The sequence below is a fragment of the Primulina eburnea genome, chromosome 10, assembly GCF_022965805.1.
Source record: "Primulina eburnea isolate SZY01 chromosome 10, ASM2296580v1, whole genome shotgun sequence".
In the NCBI taxonomy this organism is placed as follows: domain Eukaryota; kingdom Viridiplantae; phylum Streptophyta; class Magnoliopsida; order Lamiales; family Gesneriaceae; genus Primulina; species Primulina eburnea.
Genome location: NC_133110.1, coordinates 5,874,224 through 5,897,841, shown reverse-complemented (window position 1 = coordinate 5,897,841; position 23,618 = coordinate 5,874,224). Strand labels below are relative to the sequence as shown.

The following is a 23,618-nucleotide window of genomic DNA, read 5'->3' as shown; positions in this document are numbered from 1 at the left end:
CGTAGGACTGTAGGAGGAGCTTGTTTTCTAGGCTGAAATTACACTTGTAGCCCTCAAACTTCTGATTTACATTTAATTTGGGTTGGTTTTTTCCAGACATTTACTATGTGTCCCCTCCTGGAGGGTAATATTGTAATTAAACACTCTAGCACCCACAATCAACTCCTTTTCCTTCGGAAGGTGGAGGAAGGTTAGCCAATTCATAGAGCACACGTTGAATTTTGTACACCATCTCTCTCTTTTTTTTTTTTTTTTCCATTTTATTTATTTTTCATGATGTTACTCATTGGCTATATCTCTAAATCAGTGTAATAGCTGTCGGTGAGTTTTATATGAGATCATCTCACGGATCTTAATCTGTAAGATCTGTGAGACGTGTCAATCCTATCCATAATCACAATAAAAAGTAATACTCTTAGCATAAAAAATAATATTTTTTCATTGATACACCCAAATAAGATAGTCGTCTCACAAATACGACTTGTGAGACCGTCTCACACAAGTTTTTGCCAATAGCTGTAATCATGTCATTCACAAATTTTGTGTGAAAGACTCGTCCGAAAAAAATATTAGTAAAAAAAATCGAATTATTGATAATTTGTGAAGCACCACTTCGAACATCTCTCAAGCTCTTATTTTTTTTTTATGGCTTATGGAGAAATCTAAAGATTTCAATCATCTTACATTAAAATCATTCATATAAAGCATAGTTTGGTACATAGGATAAAGGAGGGATTGATAAATAATCCTCCTTATTACATGCTTGGTATCTTTTTAAAAAAGCCCATGATACCCTTAATAAATAATTTTTTAGATGGATAAAATGTATCTTCTATTATGTGTGATAATTTTAATTTAATGATAAAATACACTACAAATGACTTAATTACCCTCCATTTATTAATGATTTTTATAAATCTATGCTAACACGTAGAAATTAAAATCAAATAAATATTTTTATGTATTTATTTATATTATATAATATGATAATTATATAAATGAATTCGAGATAATTATATAAATAATTTTTATAAATCTCAATAAAATTATTAGTATCATTCGATTAATCTTAAAAGTTGATATTTGACTTGACTCGTAAAATCAAGGGCTCAATTATCATATTATATAATATATAAAATTATGTAAAAATAAATACATCATGGCACTATCGGCGCATGAATAGATAAAAAAAATGAACTCAAGCAGCAACTTTGAAATTATAAAATTTATTATGATAATATTAATTTTGTCATTACAATCTAATATATAAATTTAATCACTCTTATTAAAATCATACCGAACATTAAATATAATATCCTACATCTTATGTATCCTTAACTTATCTTTATATTATTTATCACATGTTTATCCTATCATGTGTAACAAACTAGCCTAAATATATTCTCAATCGCGCTAAGTCACAAGAATATACATTGTTTATACCTCGAACAACATGCGATTAAATTTTGGAATAAAGTTTTATCGAGGTTCTTACACCAATCCCCAAATTACAAGTTTTACATGTATATATAGTTTTAGAAGAATTTAAGAAATCCATCGGAATTTCACATTAAAGAATTTAAATTATAAGAACTAAACCAATATTAATAGCAAGAAGATCGTACCAAACAAACCCAGTTTAGATATTTTCCAATTGTGACAAGTAACAAGAGAATTGTAACAGTAGATCACTAGAGCACAGTTCAGCTTGACAGCAATCAAGCATATTATAATTCATAAATTTAAATACAATTGGAATCGAATGATTATCCTAATCTAATAATAACCCTCCCACCTATTATTTTCTTTTCTTTTCTATTTTATATCTTATATATGAGAACCACAGTCTATATTTTTTGTGACAGAAACACTTCAAGATTTTGGCAAGTTCTTGCCAGACAAGAATGTCTGGAAAAGAATGAAAGCTCTCCTAGGTTCAAACATAGGAACCTCATGCCCTGCTCCTCTAACTGTGGCAAATGTTAGCCCATCGTACACTTCGGTCCATCCCCCAACCTGTAAAACAATCTGCAGTTATTGCATTGCATGATACCCGATCGAAATCACTGTATAAATTGATATCTAGAGTATCGAATGTCAATGCCTCGCACGCCCGGCATCATAGACTATGCTAGCAACTGTTCCCCATGCTTTACAAAACAATTTGAAGTGCAACACGGTATTGAACATAGTTCATTGTGTGGTAGGTTCTTTGTAAAGGAAGTGTCCTTTGGGGCGATGCAGATTTTACAGATCATAGGAATGGCTGTGCTGTCAAAAAGCAAGATAGTGGCAGTGTAGGGGACATACGACTTGCATAATGTCAGTGTAGAGAGTTGGAACAGATGTGTATTGGGGTGATGACACTGCTTATTTAATTGGTGATTGCAAAACCCATGTTGGTTTCTGGCTAGTGTAAAAAAGTTTACAAGATCGAGGGAGTGTTTTTTTTAACAATTTAAGTTAACCATGTTGGCAAATGGAAATTGAGAACCGATTAAAATAGCAGCAGAAGTTATTATAGTAAAGTTCCGATGACGAGCCCAGCACGTCAGGGCCAGAGGTCAAGTTACAATGTAGTTCCTGCGATATAATTAAAGAAACAAATACTAATCTTACCTGATTGCCAGAATACCAAGGATACCATGGAGTTTTGATCTTGAGATTAAGATGGCTCAAGGAAAATCGAGTCGCCGTAACGGGCACCACCGAATCTGTGTCTCCACTACATTAAACATGAGAAATTCCCATTTTTAGGACGTTTGATATTGTAAAATATGGCAACAGGTTCATCAGCAAGTACTATTAACCAAAACACTTATTTTTAGCATATATCAGTACCTAAACACCCATATTCTAAGCCCGGCAGCGATTAGTTTTTTGTAGATTGGTAACACTGAAAAATCCGCGTCCTTCCAGTTCCGTAAAAGCACGTCACTGTCACATTAACGGGTAAACAATTTCATCAAACATTTTATAATTCAATTTGTTGCTAGTCAGATAAATTGAGCTTGTTAAAAACCTGCAGGCAGTCCATTTGTATTCAATCCCCGTGGTGTTTGCATGGAGGGCCTTCTGCACATCTGGCCTGTTATAGTACTTCTCAGCATAGTTCTCGGAACATGGGTCGTACCCAGAAAATCTTGGGCGTATAAGAGTGTTCTTGAGCCTTGGAGTATTCCTAATATTTGTCTTTGACGAATTGCACGTCCGGGTGTAAATGCTATACTGATCTATGCCACCAAATTCGTGGTTCATGGCATAATTCAAAGCTTCATCGCATTTGTGTGATGTTTTCACCGACTTAAAATCGCATAGTTTCATAATCAATTTATAGGTTTTATCTGATATCATGGAGTGGCTCCACCAATATGTTACTGTCCCGACATTATCGTAGTAGTTGTCTGTAACAGCATTCCCAACCTGCATATATACATCTTTAATACATATCTGATTCTGTACCACTGTATAGCTTTGCAATAGGGACGGATCAAGTACATTCTTGGATCCGCCATTGTATGAAACAGAAATAAAAAATCAAATTTATTCAAATGGGAAAAGGAAACTTACAATGAACCCTTTCAAATTGATTATTGGATGGGAAGATTTCTTGTTATAATCATATATTCTCTGTGCTAATTGTGGGACATAGTGTCCTGTGAATGCAGGAAATTTTGTACGTGTTCTGAGAGACAACTAAAGTAAGAACCATCGTTAAAATGACGAACGTCATGGTGATTAATTTACCTGCATAACTCTCCCCAGACATGTAGAATTCTCGGTATTTGTATTGTGGAAATCTAGACATCCATTTAATGAGGAAAGCTAGAGCATCCTCAGCTGCGACGAAAAATAGGAAACCTTGATTAGCTGCATTCTAGCAAGAATTTTTTCCCTTTTCTAATAGATGTTCTAGCAAGTATATACCTGTCCTTTTGTCCCCAGAATCCTTTAGATTAGAGCTTGTGTTTGTATAAGAGAAGCCAACACCAGCCGGTGACTCAAGAAACAGAATATTTGCCACTGTGAGCATAAGAAAATTCACAGAACATGCATGTAAATATAAGTTTGAGACAAAATTTTATTGTTCTTATCAGTGTAAGATTATTACAAGTTTGATCAGTTTACATAACAAGCTTGAAACATGATTAAGCTTTTCTACTTGATATATCTTCAATTAAATTGCCTAAATTTAACGTCAGTTGACGCTTGTTTGTACCTCTGTTCCAAGCATATTCGTTCAAATAGAGAGATGAACCAGTTTTGTTAATTCGAAACGGCCCTAACTCCTCAGATGCTCCATATGCAATAGATGAACATCCAGGTCCTGAACAATCCAAGTTTAATAGTTAACAATGTGATATATGTTCCACCTTAAACTGAATGGAAGTTTGAGCAAAGTATGAACTTTTGTTTGGTAAACATAGTCTGCAGTTTGATATTCAGTTTTCAACGCAGTTCTATCAAACAACAGGCTCGTGTTGCTAGCCATGACGAGCATTATAGAGGATATTTACTACTCCAAGACTTTCTTGGACCAACCTACTGGCTTTACAAACCCCTTGAATTATTTGTGCAGTGATTATGTTGATTTGTGTAGTTCACACATGCATGCTGATAATTAAATGAAATCAATAAAGTGGTCACAGAAAATGCAAGTTGGTTGTGCGTATTAATAAATGTACATACATGCAAGAATGAACATGAAAATAGAAGCAAAGGAGTCGTTTGACAGTAGAATACTGTGCAAAACTGAATGGAAGCGGGACAGGATAGGAAGGGATTCCAGATAATATATACAATGTAGAAAGTAAATGTTACACAGCCTTTTAGGAGGCATATTCAATGACTTCTTTGCCTTACCTACACGTTTATCCATACAATTAATGAATGACAATTTTTGAATTTTATACAACATTTACACAAACGAGATCAACAGTCAGCAATTTTTGATCCGTGATATGAAATCACAGATGATATATTATTTAAGAATAATCGATATACACACAAATTTTTTATATACATTCTTATTTCGTCAAACATTTTGCTCAAATTATAAGTAACGAACTTGAGCAAAACATAACATAGATATATAATATTTAATGTTTTATTGAGAGTTGTATATATTTTACTGTTAAACTTCAGGGTTTACTCAAGAATATGATGTAATGATTGTGTTGGTTTCCTGTGAGTCTCTAATTCAAAGCTAACTGAAGTCAAAAGGAAGGTGTGGGTTAAAGCCTTTTGCCGAACCCATAATGTTTTTCCCCTGTTAGGTGCGTGACTTGGAATCATGATATTGCATAAAAGTTGGCAGCTTATCCAACTTTTACTCTTTGTGGAATTCTAGGTTCTAGCTAACTCTGCAACGCAAGTGTGCCCTCGAATAAATAATTAGAGAAATTATATATGGAATTGGTTGGTTAGTAGATAGGGTTGTGGATTTTATCTGATATTGTCTTTGAAATAGTGATAAGAGTGGTTTGTTTTTATACTTTGGAAAGTGATAAAGTATGATTGAAAGATATTATTCAGATTATATCGATGTTGATAAGGCTTATCAAAACTCTTACGTTTACTGATTATCTATAAATATGTGCGGAATAATTGTCCAGGTTAGTATTGCAACTTTCAAAGGAAGATGATAAAACTAGTCACGGATCGTGTTTTGTGAGACAGATATTTTATTTGGGTCATCCATGAAAAAATATTACTTTTTATGCTAAGAATATTAATTTTTATTGTAAATATCGGTATGGTTGACACGTCTCACAGATAAAGATTCTCAGAGACCGACAGTCTCACAAGAGACCCACTCCAAGATCTATTCAATCTTTTGTTGAGATTATGTGGAGTGGTAGACAGTGTGATGGCTCTATTATTATGAGAAAGTAAAAGTTGCGTGCGTGAGTTTTGGGGAACAAAACGTTCGTGCATGTAAGTTAGTTGAAGCGAACCACGTTAAAATCCTTGTGTTCTTTATTTTATTATTCACTCGTTTAATGAACAACGATGAAGAACAAGTCATTAATACTGTATGAAAACATCATTTTCAAAAAGAATAAAGAAATTTTAATACTGATTAACATTAGAGTAAAGAATTAGACAAATCATTGGTTGGTTAACTGTTGTAATGAGACAATTAGAAACAAATGAGAATGAATGAATCTTTTTTTGTCCAGATATTGGAGATATGAAATAAATTAGTCAAATTATCGGTTGGCATTCAAATTATTTTAATGCTTATATCCTTTAATTTATATATTTTATGCAAAAGCTACACAAACCAACCTCCTAGAGCACTAAATGCGCCTTATATGATTCAACACCACTCGATGTAATGATTTCTGTGACACGAACAAGGTATGCAAATGTTTGGTTGATTACTAAATAGATTATTAAATAATATTATCTATATAAAAAAAACATAAATTACAAAGTAGGAGAAAATAGAAACTCCTTGACACTAGAAATCTTACAAAATGAACATGGGATATCTTGTGGGAGAGACGGCTTCACGAATCTTTATTTGTGAGATGAGTTAACACTACTGATATTTACAATAAAAAGTAATACTCTTAGCCTAAAAAGTAATATTTTTTCATGGATGACCCAAATAAGATATATGTCTCACAAAATACGACCCGTGAGACTATTTAACACAAGTTTTTGTCTTGTTTGTTGGCATTGAGAGGGCAAAAGTAATGGACAGCAGCAAATTAGTTAGAAAGTCACTTGAACTGGAAACATGGTTGTATATATAACAACAAAAAGATATTCCATATGCAAAACAAATAAGTTAAGACATAAAGGCACGATCAAATGGCATTTTAGTGCACTTTGCTACAGAATATACAGCACAGAATTATACTTTCTACTATTCAAATGTTCCCAAAAGGGATTCTTTTTGTTTCTTTCTTTCTGTAGTTTCTTTTCAATGTAATGATATAATCTCAATATCTAAATTGAAATTTTTTTGTGAGGGCGCATATTAGTGAGGGGATGCTGGGGTTTGATAACGTGGGCAGGGGGTGGGGGGAATGGTATCATGGGGGAGAACAGGAAGTAGGTCAGTCGGGGAGGATGACTTTTGAAGCTTGCTGACACAAGCAATGCAACAGCAGTGTGGGTCTACTCATTTAATTGGAATTGGATTGAACTTCTATTTTATTTTAATTTAATATTTATATTTTAAAAATCAAATTTTTTTATTTTAAAAAAAACAAACATAAAAATATTTTGCCAATAGCTTATAACTCGTCTCTGAAGTTCGACAGGAAGAGTTATAATAACAAACTTATCCACAACTAAAAAAAATCAAAAAAAAAATCGAATCAAATAGAATATTTGTCTCACAAAAATTGTAAGAAACGATGTCATGAGAGTTTTCTTTTTTTTTTTGAAAATATAGCTTAGCTAAATTTGAATTTAATTTTTATTTGATGACCCCTGCATAATTCACGTGGGTAATTTTTTTCCCCCTGAAACAATTAATACGTACTATGGAAAATTGAAAGCCATAAACAATAATGAAAATAATTAACGACAAAATCAAAAAATTTCAAGTAGTACGAGTGAGTGCACAATTGAATATTTTCACCATACATGCACGTACATCCACATATTCAAATATGTTTTGATTATTCTTGTTCTAGATTTCCATATATTCTTAAGCCAAGATTTAAAATCATTTAATATATTTCATTTTATGAGGCAAAATAAATCATATAATAAATTTATATATATATACATATATATATTAAGTTATTTTTTAAGTTATTATAAAAAAAATGAAAATGGAATTAGAAATAATAACCTCCATTGAGCCAAAGAACTAGAGGCTTTTCGTGTGCGTGATCGGTAGCCTCCGTCAGCCAATAAAATAGTGAACGTCCCTGCTCTTCGTTCACAGTAACGTACCCGGAGAATTGCGCGAACTTCACCGGCGGCTGCCCCGGCAGCGCCGTTATACGGTCCAACTCCTGCTGCTCCTCCGCGGCGATGATCAGAAACGGAGAGACGGAAATGAAGAGAGACAGGAGAATTAATCTCCGTGAACCCATTAGTGGAGAGAGAGCTAGCTAGGTAGCAATCTTAGTTTTGAAGCAGAGATTGGAGCAGATTCACGGGGTTTTTAACTACGATGATGATGCAACAATGATGGGTTCGGTATTGAATTCTCTGAACTTGGCGCATTAATTCGGTGGACCTTCCCATTCCCTTCTCTCGCGATCTAGCTGGTGCGCGTGAGAGAGAGGATATGGGGATTTGGGTGAGTAGTAGAGCTTATAAATGGATTCAATATTAGACTGTGGTCCAATCCAATGCACTGCGCAGAGCTTAATGGGAGTGAGGACTTTGGCCCTTTCATCTCTAATCATTTATTGTTATGATAATAATATCACACATTCAAATTCAATTTAATTTCAAAATTATATCAGGGATAGTTTTGTAATATCAAAAACAACCTCTAATCGTATTTGTAATTCTCATTGTACGTATAACATTGTGAGACGGTCTCACGAATCTGTATCTGTGAGACGAGACAACTTACCGATGATATTCACAATAAAAGTAATATTTTTTCATGGATGACCCAAATAAGAGATTTGCCTCACAAAATACGACCAGTGAAACCGTCTCACACAAGTTTATGCCTTCTATGTTTTGTATATCTACACCATAATTGCTATACTATAATTTTAAAATTTAATTTCAAGATACGTTATAATTATATACGACGTATAATCGTGGAATAATATATTAAATTTATTGTGTAGGATCCTGAGTATAGACTATATAGATTGATTCGGATGCAATTAATTTGATTGTAACGGTTTTGGTATCACGATTACTTTTCATAGACAATGCGAATATAGATAATTAATTCAAGATAACAATTCATTATGTAGCAAGGTCTTAATCTACAATTAGAAAATTGAATTTTCCTTCCGATTTGTGCGTGAGATTACTCGATTAATCTTGATTCTCGGCTGATAATTATAGGATGATTCAAATCTTGAAATAATTATCACGAATTAAAGAGTCTAGTTGTCAAAAAAGTTATCAATGTTGGTAAATAATTCTTTATACCGAAATAATTGATTTGCAAAAAGATTAGATTGTTCGAGTAGGAGCCATAAATAACTAGGGGTAAGAAAAAATATAGAAATTTTCGATGTTCCGAGGTTATTGCAACGAAAAATATCGAAATTTTTGGTATATGGAAGATTTTGTTATGGTTTAGCAAGGATATCAAAATTTTCGGTATTTCTTGTTTTTTTTTCCAAAATTTCAAACTTTGAAATGAATTAGAGGTGAATTGGTGATCTACAAGTTTTAGAGTCTTGTTTTCCTGAATTCGAAAGAGAGTTTTCGTGTTCTCCCAATATCTAAAAAATGTAGCATACTTGACTCTCACTGGGTTCGCGATTGTGGAGGAACTGAATCGGAAAAAAGAGGAATTCTAATTGTAACTCGTATTCATATTTTTAGTAAGAAACACAATTTCATTAAGACAAAGACTTGACATCATATTCTACAACATTCAATAAACATGGTGGAAATTCATCATTAAACCACTCGAAAGTCATGAACAACTTGCCGAGCTATAAGATAAGCTACTCCATTAGCCATCTTTTTCAAATACTTTAGAGAATTGAACGAATTTGCAAAGCTATAGCATTACTGTCATGTTGACCAAGAAAATACAGATGGGTGTTTTGTCTTTCAAGACGCACATACACTTGTGGTTGAAGTCTGGTTTTCCTTTTCACGAAAATATTCTAAGACTATATTATATATGTACTTTTGAAATATAGAATTCCAAATTAATTTCCATCTAGAAAATAAAATGGCACGTAATAATTTATATTATCTAATAAAATGTTGGAATTGTGTAAATATGAATAGTCTCCATGGAGCAAACCGCTAATATTACTATAGCAGAACAATCTTATTAATATTTTGATAAAACGAAAAAAATTTATCCTGGCGAAGTCAAACTTAAGAGGAAACGATGTGAATTGGGCCATAATTGAAATAGTCATTTTTTTAGCTTAGTTCAAAGCAATGTATGTGAAGTATCAATACCGTCACATAAATTGTAAATGCATGGATGTGATGGACCAAAAAATCTGCGGCGAATCGAATAGAATCTGTATTGTTGGGTGCAATAATTGTCTTTGTTCGGTAGAGCGATCGAACCGTGGTACTTGAGCTGCTGTGCAGTTTAAAAAGATTCGAGTTGTACCATTACCACTAGCTATAATATTTAGTAAAGCGGCAACCGCTCGGTCATACAATTGTATAGATGAGAATTGCTTTAATAATTACTAATAAGAATCATGAGATCCATTTTTGAAAGAAAAAGAAAAAAAAACAGTAAATTTTAAATACAAAAATAATATAAAGTTCGAATTAATTCAAACTAACATATATTGGTGATGAAGTCTAAATTAGAAATATATTTTCCGAAATATCAGAGATAATGTTTGCACCCTTTTCTGCGTTTTATGTAGTTGCATATAATTTTTTTAAAAATAATAATAAATACCGCAAAGAAGACCTCACGTGCATGTAAGCGTGGATTACTCATAAATAGTACATTTGTTTTCCGACCATTATCTAACCAAAAATAACTTTTTTGAGCGCCTCATTTAGAACATCTCCAATGGTGTTACTAAGTTGGTGATTTATCGTTGATAAATTCATTGTATATTTCTACCGTGACCAGAGACGGATTGATATAAGGGCTGTAATGGGCTGTAGCCCACCCCATTTTCAAAAATTTAGCGACGGTTTTTCAAACCGTCGCTAATATTTGCGACGGTTTGTACAACCGTCGCCGATGGAGATCGGCGACTGTTTTAATTATACCGTCGCTACTAGCGACGGTTTATTCAAATGTGGATAAAAACAGTCGCTATTAGCGACGGTTTTTCAAAAAACAGTTGCTAATGGCGACGGTTGTTCCAAAAACCGTCGTACATCCGTCATCAAGTCCGGTCCATTTATAAGGATGAGACAATTACATTTTATTCTGTTTAAGATTATAATTGAACTATTGACAAATGGAACATCATCTGCCTGCAAAGAAAGAAAAACATTGATATCTTCCTTTCTTTAGAAGGAGACGTCAAGCTAGTGAAGATACTTCAATTCCTACGGTCCTACAATGCAACAATCACATCCAGTGAAAGTCTTCTATTTCCAATATCCAAATTCCTTCATGTTCCTCTCTAGAGACGATCATCAGCTTCTCTATTTATTGAACGAGATACAAAACCGTAATATTGGAATGTACGAGTGACGTAGCGACCTAGCTAAGATAGGGCGTTATCAGGAATATGTTGTCGCTAATTTTGTAAAATAGAAATTACTTTTATAATTTAATAAATTTTGATAAAAAAAACTTACAATCTAAATATGCTAAGATTTTAACTGACACTTAAAAAGTAACCAAAAATTGAAATATAAAAACGTACCCTAAATCGAAACTAAAACTATCTAAGAGAGAAAAATTTTAAGTGTTGTGAAGTGGTGTGAAGGAAAATGGATCGAAAATGCGGAGATATATATAGACAATTTGCGATAATTTTCATATAGCGATGGTGTAATTTAAACCGTCGCTAAATTAAAAGTTACTAAATTGAAACTATCGCTAATTTAAAAATTGTTCTAAATTATTGGGCGCCCATTTTTCGCAGCATGCTAATATGCATGCCGTGAATAATAATATTGACACCAGCGATTAATGTACGCCGTTAATGTCTAGACACGATTTTTTTTAAATGATTTACTATTAACAGCGCACATAAACATGCACGCTGTTAATAATACTATTTATGGCACGTCTTTATTGTGCGCTACGAAAATTGCATAGGTTATTAGCAACTCACATATAAATGCACGTTGTCGTTTATATAATTTATTGACAACACACATAAATGCGTGCTGCGGATATTTTTTACAATTCTTGAAAACAAAGATCTCCTCATTCGGATTCGTCTTCGAAAATTTTTCTTGTTGTTGGTGGGATTATCTATGAATTAATCTTGATATAATCTTTCAGCTCCAGCAAAACGTTCTCGATTTTTTGTTTCTATTTGTAGCTAAGTATGCGGCTTGACTCCCCTATTTCAAGCGCTATAATAGCACATGCCAAAATCTCTGGGTTGGTGGTTTGTCTTGACGAGAGAAACAAGGGTTCATCACGGAATATGACATATTTTCATTGTCCAATGATGAAGAGTTCGCATTTGACATGAAAAATATTGAAGAATGTGTGCGAGAAAATATTGGAGATTGTGTATTTGAAAGAAATTGGAGATTGTGTGGAAATGAAAACAAAATAGATGTTTATTTATAAAAAAAATGTTTAAATTTTATAAAATATAATTGTTGAATTTTCGAAATTTTAAAAAAAAGTCCACGTTTTTTCTCAAACTTAGGATTTTTTTTTTATTTTTTTATAACAGTCAGATTATATATGTTTTCTGGATCATGATTTTAGAAAAAAAAATTAAAATAAAAAAGATGGCGACACTTAAGCGCGTAGGACCCACCATCTTCCTCGCACACGGATCAAGGGGGTTGATTCGATGTTGGGTGTGGGGGCACTGCCCCACACCATATCAAAGGCCAGGATTTCATTTCATGGGGGGGGATTAAAAAAAAAATGGGGGATGCCACCCTGCAGGGGGTAGCATGAAATATTCCGATCAAGGGCGAGGAAGCCACGCGGGCGTGAAAGACATCCGAGAGCATGCTCTTAAAGATGATTTAAAACCCATAACTGAAAACACATTTTGAAACTAATTAGCTATTATTTTCACAAAATTAAAGACCCAAAAACGAATTCTTGCAATGTCTAGACCTACGATGCATAAATTGGTTTTAGAACATGTAATTTTTAGGAAAAAATAATTTATTTTTCATTTATCTAATTTGACAGGAAAATAAATGAAATAATTAAAATAAAAAACAATCCTTTGAAAAAAATTTCTCTAAATTAAAAAATTTGAAATAAAAATAAATATAAATTTATAACAGTGATGATTTAATTAAATCATCTATCGTGTACTCTAAAATTTTTTGATCAGTTTATTTGAGCATTGGTGTAATTGCTCGTTATGATATGAACAAACTTCAGAAAGAGTTGAATTCTCGCAGATATCTTCAGGGGCAACATTTGGGCCATATTCTCTCGAGGATCAAGCTTTGTTTAGTGAAATACTATTGGAAATTTGAATTCTCCACATGTTTGAACTTTGAATTAGTTGTGGCTCATGATTGTGGAAGTGTCTTTTGACTTTCCATATTATTGAGTTGATTGAAGAATTTTGATTTTTCAAATTCTTGAGTTCATAGCAAGATTAATAGAGTTAATGTGCATTTTGGAGCTTATAAAAAGTGTGTCGATTTCCTCATTTCATATATAAAAAATATTTTTTACAAACACACTCAAGGTCTCACTCAAGTATTCTATTGCATTTAATATTTTTAGCTTTTATTTGCCAACCGTTAAGTTTTGATGATAAAGTGAATGTAGTAGAGTTTCAATTCGTCGGTACTGTTATTTCGTGCTAAGTTGTTGCGTGATTTTTTATGTGTATCCTGGAAAACGGTTGTTTATCTTGATCCTCAAAGCACATTCAGAGGTGAAAGATCTGTTTTAAGAAAATTGTACTTCATATATATATGCCTCAGTTTGACTTACTAGTTTCATATTATTTTACATATTTGATATTACTTCCAGTTGCACACTGATTTTGTTTTGTGCTCTGTCTGTATCTATATGATCATGCTTTCGTTTACTGTTCTATAATTATTGTTTTCATACTTACAATTTTATCATTTTGACTAACAATCTTAAAATTTTTTATACTCATTACGTGAATTTTTAATATATGGCTACTGATTCGAATGAGTTGAATGTTCAAAAAGTTATCTCCTAGTGCTATTGATGCATGACATCATTCAGATTTCTTGTGTAGAAATTACATAATGAATGTTTGTCAGATTAGCGATACAATGTATATTTATAGTGAAAAGAAGACAGTTCGAGAATTTTGGGAGTCTTTGGATCAAAAATACAAAACCGAGGATGTCGGGCCAAGAAATTTATTTTTGGTCGATTCTTGGACTACAAGATAGTCGACTCCAAAACGGTGATTAATTAGGTTTAGGAACTCTAAGCGATCCTGCATGATATTCATGTGGAGGGCATGGTGCTGAGTAAAACCTTCTACGTGGCAGCTATCATTGAAAAGTTGACTACAACTTAGAATGATTTTAAGAATTATCTAAAGCACAAATGAAAAGAATAACTCATTCCTATCAATAATTGTGAGTGTGAGGGTATCTTATTAAGATAACAATACCGACTTTGAATATGGTAAAGATAAGACCAAAAAATATTGATTGCATTTTCATTGAATATGCACAAAACAGTAGCGCTTATTGTTTCCTTGTTCACGAATCTCAAATATCTGATATTCACAAGAGTATGATATTGGAATCAAGAAATGCTTTGTTCTTTGAACGTTTGTTTTCATGCAAATCTAAGGAAGAATCTAGTTCATCCGAAGGATCACATGAGAACAAAAAAATACAAACGATTAACCATGAGGTTAAACCTAGACGTAGCAAAAGAGCTAGGACATATAAATATTTTGGTCATGATTTCATTATTTTCATGATGGAAAGTAAATCTCACAACTTCAAAGAAGCAGTTAATTCATCTGAAGGGTCTCAATAAAAAGAATCTATCAATTCCGAGACAAAATCTATTTTACAAAGCCATACATCGGAATTAATGGATCTTCCTCTGGGAATCAATCCACTAGACTGCAAATGAATTTTCAAATGGAAAATAACATCAGATGGAACCATATATAAATATAAAGCCAGATTGATAATCAAGGGTTATCATCAATATGAAGAACTTGATTACTTTGACACTTATTCTTCTGTAACGAGAATAACATCTATTCGTGTGATACATGTGATCGCCGTCTTGTGAAATCTTGAAGTACACCAAATAAATGTAAAGACAACTTTTCCAAATCGAGATTTAGAAGAGAAAATTTACATAGAATAATCTGAGAGATTTTCAGCGACTGGGCAAGAAAATAAGATTTATAAACTTGTGAAGTCTTTATATTACTTAAAACAAGCATCAAAATAATTACATGAAAAATTTGATAAAGCCATGATAGAAAATAGATTTAAATTCAGTGATAAGACAAATGTGGGAGTATCTTTTACTTTCCGCATGCTTGAGTTAGTTGTGGTTCATGATTGTGAAAGTCTCTTTTGGCTTTCCTCATTCTCGACTTAATTGGAGACTTTTGGCTCTTCATATCTCGAGTAATTTCTAGATTAATTGAGTTAATGTGAATTTCAAAGCTTATAAATAGTGTACATTTCATCAATCTAGATATAAAATATATTGTTTACACACACTCAAGATGTTATTCAAGCATTCTAATGCATTTCATATCCTTAGTTTTTCATTTGATCTCCGTTACATTTTGGTGATCTAGTGGATGTACGGTTTCAGTTCGCCAACGTAGTTATTTCGTGCTAAGTTGCTGAATGGTTTTGTCGTTGTATCATGTAAAACAGTAGTCCATCCTGATACTCAAAAAACCTTCGGATGTGACAAATGTGTTAAAATTGTACTTCGTAACGTATATTTTATACATCACTAGCTTTTTAGAAATGTACACACTATTACTTGAGTTAACTGTACTTCGTAAATATCTCAGTTTGATTTACTAGTTGCTATTGTTTTTCATATTCGATATTTATGTTTCCAATTGCATATTGTTTTTGTTTAGTGCTATGTCTGTATCTATACTATCATTCTTGTTTACTTCTCTATAATTATTGTAGTCATATTTCTGATACTTAAATCATTGTTAGATGAGACTTGGTTTTGTTGTGTTATTTACTGTATTTATATTTATGTTGTAGCACCAGGATGTAGAAGATTGTTAAGTGTCATAAAGTTCAAAATATTTTCTCGCCAAGTTTTTTCTAATTATCATGTCAGTTTTTGGTTTCGTATTGTTGATGGTTATCATTTTATTGTTTTTATTTTTCGAATTGAGATAGATTATTGTTATAATGGAACCTTAAATTATAACTCGTCCAAATTTGATATCTTGATCTCACATGAACTATAAGTCATCAACGACGGATAATATGTTGTTATGGTCCTAAAGACTCATGAGATAATGTAGATCTTGTTCATTTGTGAATGTTAAATTGTGAACTGCAAATAAAAGCATTATTGTACTGCTGTTTTCTTTATAGGGTTTCTTAATTTCTGTGCTATTTAATGTATTTATATTCATTCAATTATTAAATATCGATCCCCGTACATTGAAAAATACCCTTTTCTTCGCGTAAAGTAATCAGCATAAAAAATAATTTTAGTAGATTTAAAGCAAGATGAATAATTTCTTATTTTATTTTATTTTATTTTTTTACGCCATCTTTGAATGCTCATTGTTCTTTTAGGTGTTTGGATTCAGCTACATATGACATCTACAAAATTATTTCATAAAAAAATATTCTAATAATTTATATTAAATAAATAGATAAATTTGGATGTATATCTAATTATATCAAAGTTATCATATATACACACACACACACACACACACACACTCAGTTAATTCGTGAGAAATTTTTTTTCTTTTGGGTACAAAAAACGGTTGTCATACCGCTGGCACTTTTATAACTTGAGATTGAGAGGTTGGATGAAAATAATAAATAAATCCATAATAATTTACTGTTTCTCGACTGAGTTGCACAATTGTTTCACACTCTATCCTACTCTTACTTTTGATTTATATATGTTTTCTAAATTCCAAATCATTTTCAAATATTATATATTTATTTATATACATTAGTCTTATTTCAGGTTTTGGTTTATTAAATCATCAAATTTTGACCATGATATATTAAATTATTTTGTCTTACAACTTTCAAAACTGTTTGATAAAGTGCCAACATGGCATTCGATATTGTTGATATATATATACAACATGATATAAATCAGCAGTATCCAATGTTAAGTCATATATGTTTGTCGATACATAGATGTTTGTCAATACATTAACATGCACCCAATCAAAAAAAGAAACAACACATCGCATCAAGATAGATGTTTAGCGAGTGCTTATATAACTTGTTTTTTGAAAGACATCAACACTCGTTATCATGTGAACGGAATCGTGTATTCATCGACATTTATAATGCGTTAGGTGGTATCAGAAGATAGGTCGTGAGTTCAAGTCTCTCTCGAAACATATTTCTATAATTGGAAGATGTTAGGTTAAGCGTATATGAATGAGAGTAGCTCTCAGATAGATGACCTTCTTGGAAGTTCTCGTGTGTAAAACTGTTATTTGTGTCGTAAAAGAGTGACACAAGATTTTAATGGGTAATACTGTCTTTGCTGAGGACGTGGTCGTTGGTAGGAAAAAAATAATACTGATATCTAAGATATATGAAACACAACCAGCAGATAAACACGTACTTCCCCGAACTCATGACCCTAACAGTCCGATTCATTAGTACCAAAGTAGGTGCACTCTGCGCTGTCACAAGTATAAGAAAATAAAGTTGCGCCTTGTATAAACATCTATCTATAACTTTCGGCCAAATGATAAACATTTGATCTTTTAACAATTTACACAATTTGTAATCTTTTCAATAGTTAGTTAATTGTGATAAAATTATTTAATTTAAATAGGGTATATTAGTGAAAAACAGGAGAAATATTGCTAAATAAGAATACATGTCTACATATTTAATACAAACGGAAAAGTAAATGTGACTTATATAATTAAATTTTGGTTTATGGAGTATGTTATTGTCAAAATATATTTATTTATTAAAAAAATTAATTTTTTTTATATATACTAATAATGAAAGGAGAACGGTTGAAATCAGCAGTCAAAGATTTTGTCTATGTTTTTTTTTTATATATATAACTAAATAATGAAAGGAGAATGGTTGAAATCAGCAGTCAAAGATTTTGTCTATGACAGTGAACTATACACGTGTCTTTCATCTGAAAATTCAACTATCACGTATTAGATGGCACATATGTTATTGTATAGATGCAGTTGCAAGATTTTTTTTTTCAAATACTTTATATATAATGTATAACTCATTGCATGCAAGTGAATTTTTTGGACTTAACTAAACTATCAAAAACTGAGAAGGTTGCCTAAATCTATATATACAACTTCCAAGTTCCAAATACTTAATCCAAGTGATGTGAGAGATCTATCAAACTCTTCTCGTGCCTAAGAAATAAACAAATAGAACATGAAGTTTATAAAACAGTATCAGGTGATCTATTATGTAGTCCAACACGTAACAGTAAATATGATTGTGATATCATGCATGTTAAGATTGAGCTAGAAGTACGTTCAAGAGAAAAGATGATCTAAGTTCATATATACAATTTTTAATGATTTAATCGTTTGTTAGCCAAATAAGTAAATTTTTAAAGCTTTCAGATCAGCCGAACAAAAGGCCTAGTACTAATTTCATTAACAAGAAGCCCAACAAATGTAGACCATTTGTGGCCACACAGTGGCATATATCTTATGCATCACTTGCGTTTTAAATTTACTAATATTTTACTCGTACACAATGTTATTTTAAGTAATTAATGAGAAAATTAATAAATATTAGTATTTAAATTATTATTTAAATTTATCCATATAATAATTATTTTTACATGTTAAATATTATTATAAACAATTTATTTAATTTTGATAAACCTCAAATAAAGATAACAATTTTTTATCGACAAACTGAGTATTTTATATTTATTGAGTGAAACTGTTATTAAAAAAATAGAAAAATATATTAAAAAAATTATATATTATTTTGTGAGTAGGTCTCTTGGGAGACGATCTCATGAATCTTTATTTGTGAGACGGGTCAACCCGTGAGACCGTCTCACACAAGTTTTTGCCTTATTTTGTCTATGAAAATTTTAAAGAATAAACAAATTTTTTTACATTTATTAGATGAATAAATTTTGTTTGAAAATTTTAATACTTTTAAAAACATGTTAAAATCATTATATTAAAGTTGTAATTAAGATAATAATAATAGGAATTTATATACCAAAAGTTAACGACGATACTCTTTAAAAATTTTAAAAACATAATTTTACATATATATATATATATATATATATATATATATATATATAATAATATCTTAGAAAATAATGAAAACTAAATGTATAAAAGTTACACAAAACTCAAAGATATAAATCAAATTAAATAAAATTATATAATTAATGCAAATACTTAAATGTAGTTTATATTTTCATGAGACATGTGATTCAAATTTGAATTTTAAAAAAGAAATTAAAAGAATTCAAGCACATATCCGATGGTTAACTAAATACAATTCGATCGAGGCAAAATTTATTTGTAGAAAATTTCAATACAGTACTGACCACACGTGTTAAGTTTCTAAACCCTGAATTAAACTATAAAATTTTATTTTTAAAATAAATTGCTAATATTATTAAATAAAATAAGAAATAAGATAATTGAGCAGAAATATTTATATATTTTGTATTATAAGATCTTTTTATTACTATAATTACAAAAAAAAATGATGTTATGAAAATAATACAAATATATATATTTTTGGACATATTTTGGGATCCGTCTCAGTGAATTTTGGGATGCTATTTTGTTTGGTCTTTTAAAATATTAAAATAAATTTTAAAAAATAAGTTAGGGTTTTGTTTTCGATAAAAATTAAGTTCATGATAATTATATTACAAATTTAAAATAAATATTAATAAATCCTCATGATATGATTTATTTTAGCTTCAAAAGAAACTCCACAAGCATCCGTTATAACTTATAACATGGACCAACAAATATATTATAATAAATGCAAAAACTTGTGTGAGATGGTCTCACGGGTCGTATTTTGTGAGATATATATCTTATTTGGGTCATCCATGAAAAAATATTATTTTTTATGCAAAGAGTATTATTTTTTATTGTGAATATCGATAAGGTTGACTCGTATCACAAATAAAGATTCGTGAAACCGTCTCACAAAAGACATGCTCTTATTTAAAACGGCAAAGAGGAATAACTAAATTAAAAAAGAAAATAAATTCAATTATTACAACAAATCAAGAACTCGTGATTAATCTAAATAAAAAAGTACTTATGGTTAAAAAAAATGATTGTGAGTTGAGTTTTAAACAAAGCATATCCTATAATTTTCTCATGTATAAGATCAGTTAGGAATTCTAAGTACAATTTAAACCGAGACAACTTTTTTCTATTTGGTTGATTTTAGAACCAATCAAACATATAATTGACTAAAAATCGATCCAAATCACTGGGTTAATTTAGTTTTTTTTTGTTCACATCTACTAAATATCTTATATATAATCTCCAAATTCATAACACTAAGATTTCTTAACATGAAAAATTATTATACTCGAAAAACTAAATTATATACTTAGACACACATGCACATCACCAGTAGATAATATCATAATATCCTTCAACGCTATATATAAGGAAAATTTAAAAAATCTTTAAATTCCAACAATAATTGTTTAGAGAGTAGGTGACGATCTCACGAATCTTTATCTGTGAAACGAATCAACCCTACCGATATTCACAATAAAAAGTAATACTCTTAGTATAAAAAATAATATTTTTTCATGGATGACCCAAATAAGAACACTGTCTCACAAAATACGATATGTGAGACCGCCTCACACAAGTTTTTTCTTGTTTGGAACACCAATTTTTACCACTTAAAATTTTATTAAAAATTTAAATTAAAATTAAAATCAACACGATTCTGGATACCCAAAAACTTTTGTACACAGTCTCACGAGTCAATTATGTGAGACACATCTCTTATTTGGATCAACCATAAAAAAGTATTATTATTTTTTATCACAAGTATTACTTATTATTGTAAATATAGATATGATTGACATGTCTTACTGATAAAAATACATGAAACCGTCTAACAAGAAGAAACGTACTATTCTTGATTAATCAGAACACACATATCCAATATATATCCAAATTTCATGTTTTTAAAATTTGAACGACTCTTTTTCAAATTTCATTTGTTTACATAATAGGAGTAAACAAAAATTAATTTCTCTTTTAACGCCTTCTCCGGTAATCACAGAAATGACATGAAACGGCTCTGTTTTTAACTAATTAGTAATAACTATGAAGAATAATTACACCTAAGTATAATTTAGACCCAACGTTCGAAAAATAAAAAATCCCACATTTCTTGCTAGCACGCGTCACTTGTTCTGGTGTGGACTTTGGAGCCTCGGAAATGCCTAACCTATTTCCTCAATTCGTTTCTAACTTTTTTTTTAAAAATATATATCTCGAAATAATTCAACATCTTTTTTCATATTTAATGGTTTTTGCATTTTAACAAACCATTCAAAGACTACTTTACTCTATGCTATTTAATAAGGGAAGATTGCTAATTCGAGTTCATTTGAACAATTTCATGGTGTCATTTCAGCAGTATTAAACTACTTATTATTGTGACGAAAAAAAACTTATAGGATTAAGAATTTGACTAGTTACTGATGAATCAAAAAAAAAAGTAAAAACATGTTAAATTACGTGACGATTTTTATAAATTTTCCTATTTAGTTTCTTTTCAAATCCTTCCCAAAAATAGGAAAAAAAGAAGAACTTTGAAAAAAAAGTCAGAAAATAAATTAATTGCTTCAGAAAAAGAGCCCAACCAAACCAATCCTCCCATAGAGATTCCCGAACCAAGTCAAATCACCTGGTGTAGCACTATATATAGGAAGCCAATGTGAGCCCAAAATCATACTCTTCACCTTTCTCAGTAGTTTTCTCTCTAATAATACTTACAGTCTGCTAAATGGCTTCTCTGAAAACCCTTATTTGCTGTTTTCATATTCTTCTTTTCTTGTTTATGGCTGTTAATCTCTCCGAAGCAAGAGAATTCGTGGTTGGTGGAAATAAGAAGAAGTGGGAAACCCCGTCTTCTTCTGACCAGTTCAACAAATGGGCTGCCAAAATCCGCTTCCTAATAGGCGATTCTATTGGTAAATCCATTTTTTCAGATTATTTTCTTTTGGATCTTGCATGGTTTTTCATTTGATGGAAATATTTAGAATCATCTGTTTTAGGAACTAAATCGCCACTAATCGGACCACCGTTTTGTATGACTTCTAAGTTTTTTCATCCATTTTTAACTTGAAGTTTGGCGTATAAATTCGTGGTTCAAAAACTTTTCCTTAAAAACCCATCTTTCATTTTTTTTTTATGTTTTGCTTTCAACCACTTTTACTTGTAACGCACGTATCACCATTTTTTTTTGCTGTTCAAGAACCTTTTGTATTATACATATATGTAATAAGATATCACTGATTTTTTTCCACGTTAAATCGGTCTTGCGCTGACATTTTCTCACTTTTAATCCCAAAGTGTTGAAGTACGATTCCAAGACAGATTCGGTGCTGGAAGTGTCGGAAGAAAACTACAATAACTGCAACAAATCAAACCCGATTAGATCTTATAGTGATGGAAATACAAAGATCACATTAGACAAAAGTGGCCCATTTTTCTTCATCAGTGGGGCAGAAGGCCACTGCGAGAAAGGCCAAAAGCTTGAGATCAAAGTTCTGTCAGCAAACCACAGCCAGCTGCAGCCCGTGACGCGGGAACCTTCTCCAGCGGATATAGACCACCTTGCACCAGCTCCGGCTACCCTCGACCGCTAGCTCTGGACCAAAGACATGGTGGTTTGTCACCGGCGCTGCTGTGGTCGTAATTTTATCTTCGATTTAGAGAAATATGACTTTAAAGCAGTAGTTCATTATTTCGCGAGACAATTTGCATGGCATGTTGGTTGGTATTACTTATTAGACTAATGTTTTTTTATGTATTGTGTTTTTCTTGATTTTGTTTAAATGGGGTTGGCATCATTATGATTTTGTTATTAGGATGATTTTAAATTAATTAAGGGAGTTTTTTTAATTAGTAATTAGCATTAATTAGTGGCTAATTTTGTTAACTTGTTTGCTGGATCCGTTCTGGCATGACTGGAGCATTCGCATGCATGTGACATTTCTCCCGAGACCATCCGTCCAACGGGTCAATTTTTGTGAGTCAGATTTTCAAATCATTCCGATTCATGAAAAACTAATTTTTTTTATTTAGAAAGTATTATTTTTTCATTTTAAATATGAATCGACTTTATCCATTCTTGTATTGAACTTGAATGGATTATTATCAATCAAAAAGATTTAAAAAAAAGGGCCAAAGAATTTAAGTAAGATTAAATGAAAAATCAGATGAATTCATTTTCAATTTTGAAATATATAGCCTATATGATCAGAAAATTAAACAATTCCCACAAATTCTTGCATGCAATTATACCAAAAAACGAAAAAAAGAAAAAAGAAAAAAACTAGATTACACACACAAAGGAACCGGATATAGAGACCGATTCAGCAGATGAAAATAAAAACGATTCGTGTTCGTTAGAATGCTTAATTCACTGATCGCACTCCA

The 23,618-nt window shown here is 31.3% G+C and overlaps 2 protein-coding genes across 2 annotated transcripts; one reads left to right on the top strand and one right to left on the bottom strand.

The window, feature by feature from the left end:
• Positions 1-1,617: 1,617 nt before the first annotated feature.
• LOC140842788 (serine carboxypeptidase 24-like) lies at positions 1,618-8,294 on the bottom strand. The gene is made up of 9 exons (XM_073210924.1): positions 7,817-8,294; positions 4,220-4,327; positions 3,928-4,023; positions 3,748-3,840; positions 3,571-3,656; positions 3,023-3,423; positions 2,842-2,937; positions 2,620-2,725; positions 1,618-2,016 (listed from the first exon to the last, which is right to left on the bottom strand). The coding sequence occupies exons 1-9, from the start codon at positions 8,061-8,063 to the stop codon at positions 1,873-1,875; spliced, it is 1,377 nt and encodes a 458-aa protein (XP_073067025.1). The 5' UTR covers positions 8,064-8,294; the 3' UTR covers positions 1,618-1,872.
• Positions 8,295-21,924: 13,630 nt separating this feature from the next.
• LOC140803805 (early nodulin-like protein 14) lies at positions 21,925-23,066 on the top strand. Its single transcript, XM_073159676.1, has 2 exons — positions 21,925-22,147; positions 22,530-23,066. Exons 1-2 carry the CDS (start codon positions 21,961-21,963, stop codon positions 22,823-22,825), a joined length of 483 nt encoding a protein of 160 aa, XP_073015777.1. The 5' UTR covers positions 21,925-21,960; the 3' UTR covers positions 22,826-23,066.
• The last annotated feature ends 552 nt before the right edge of the window (positions 23,067-23,618 follow it).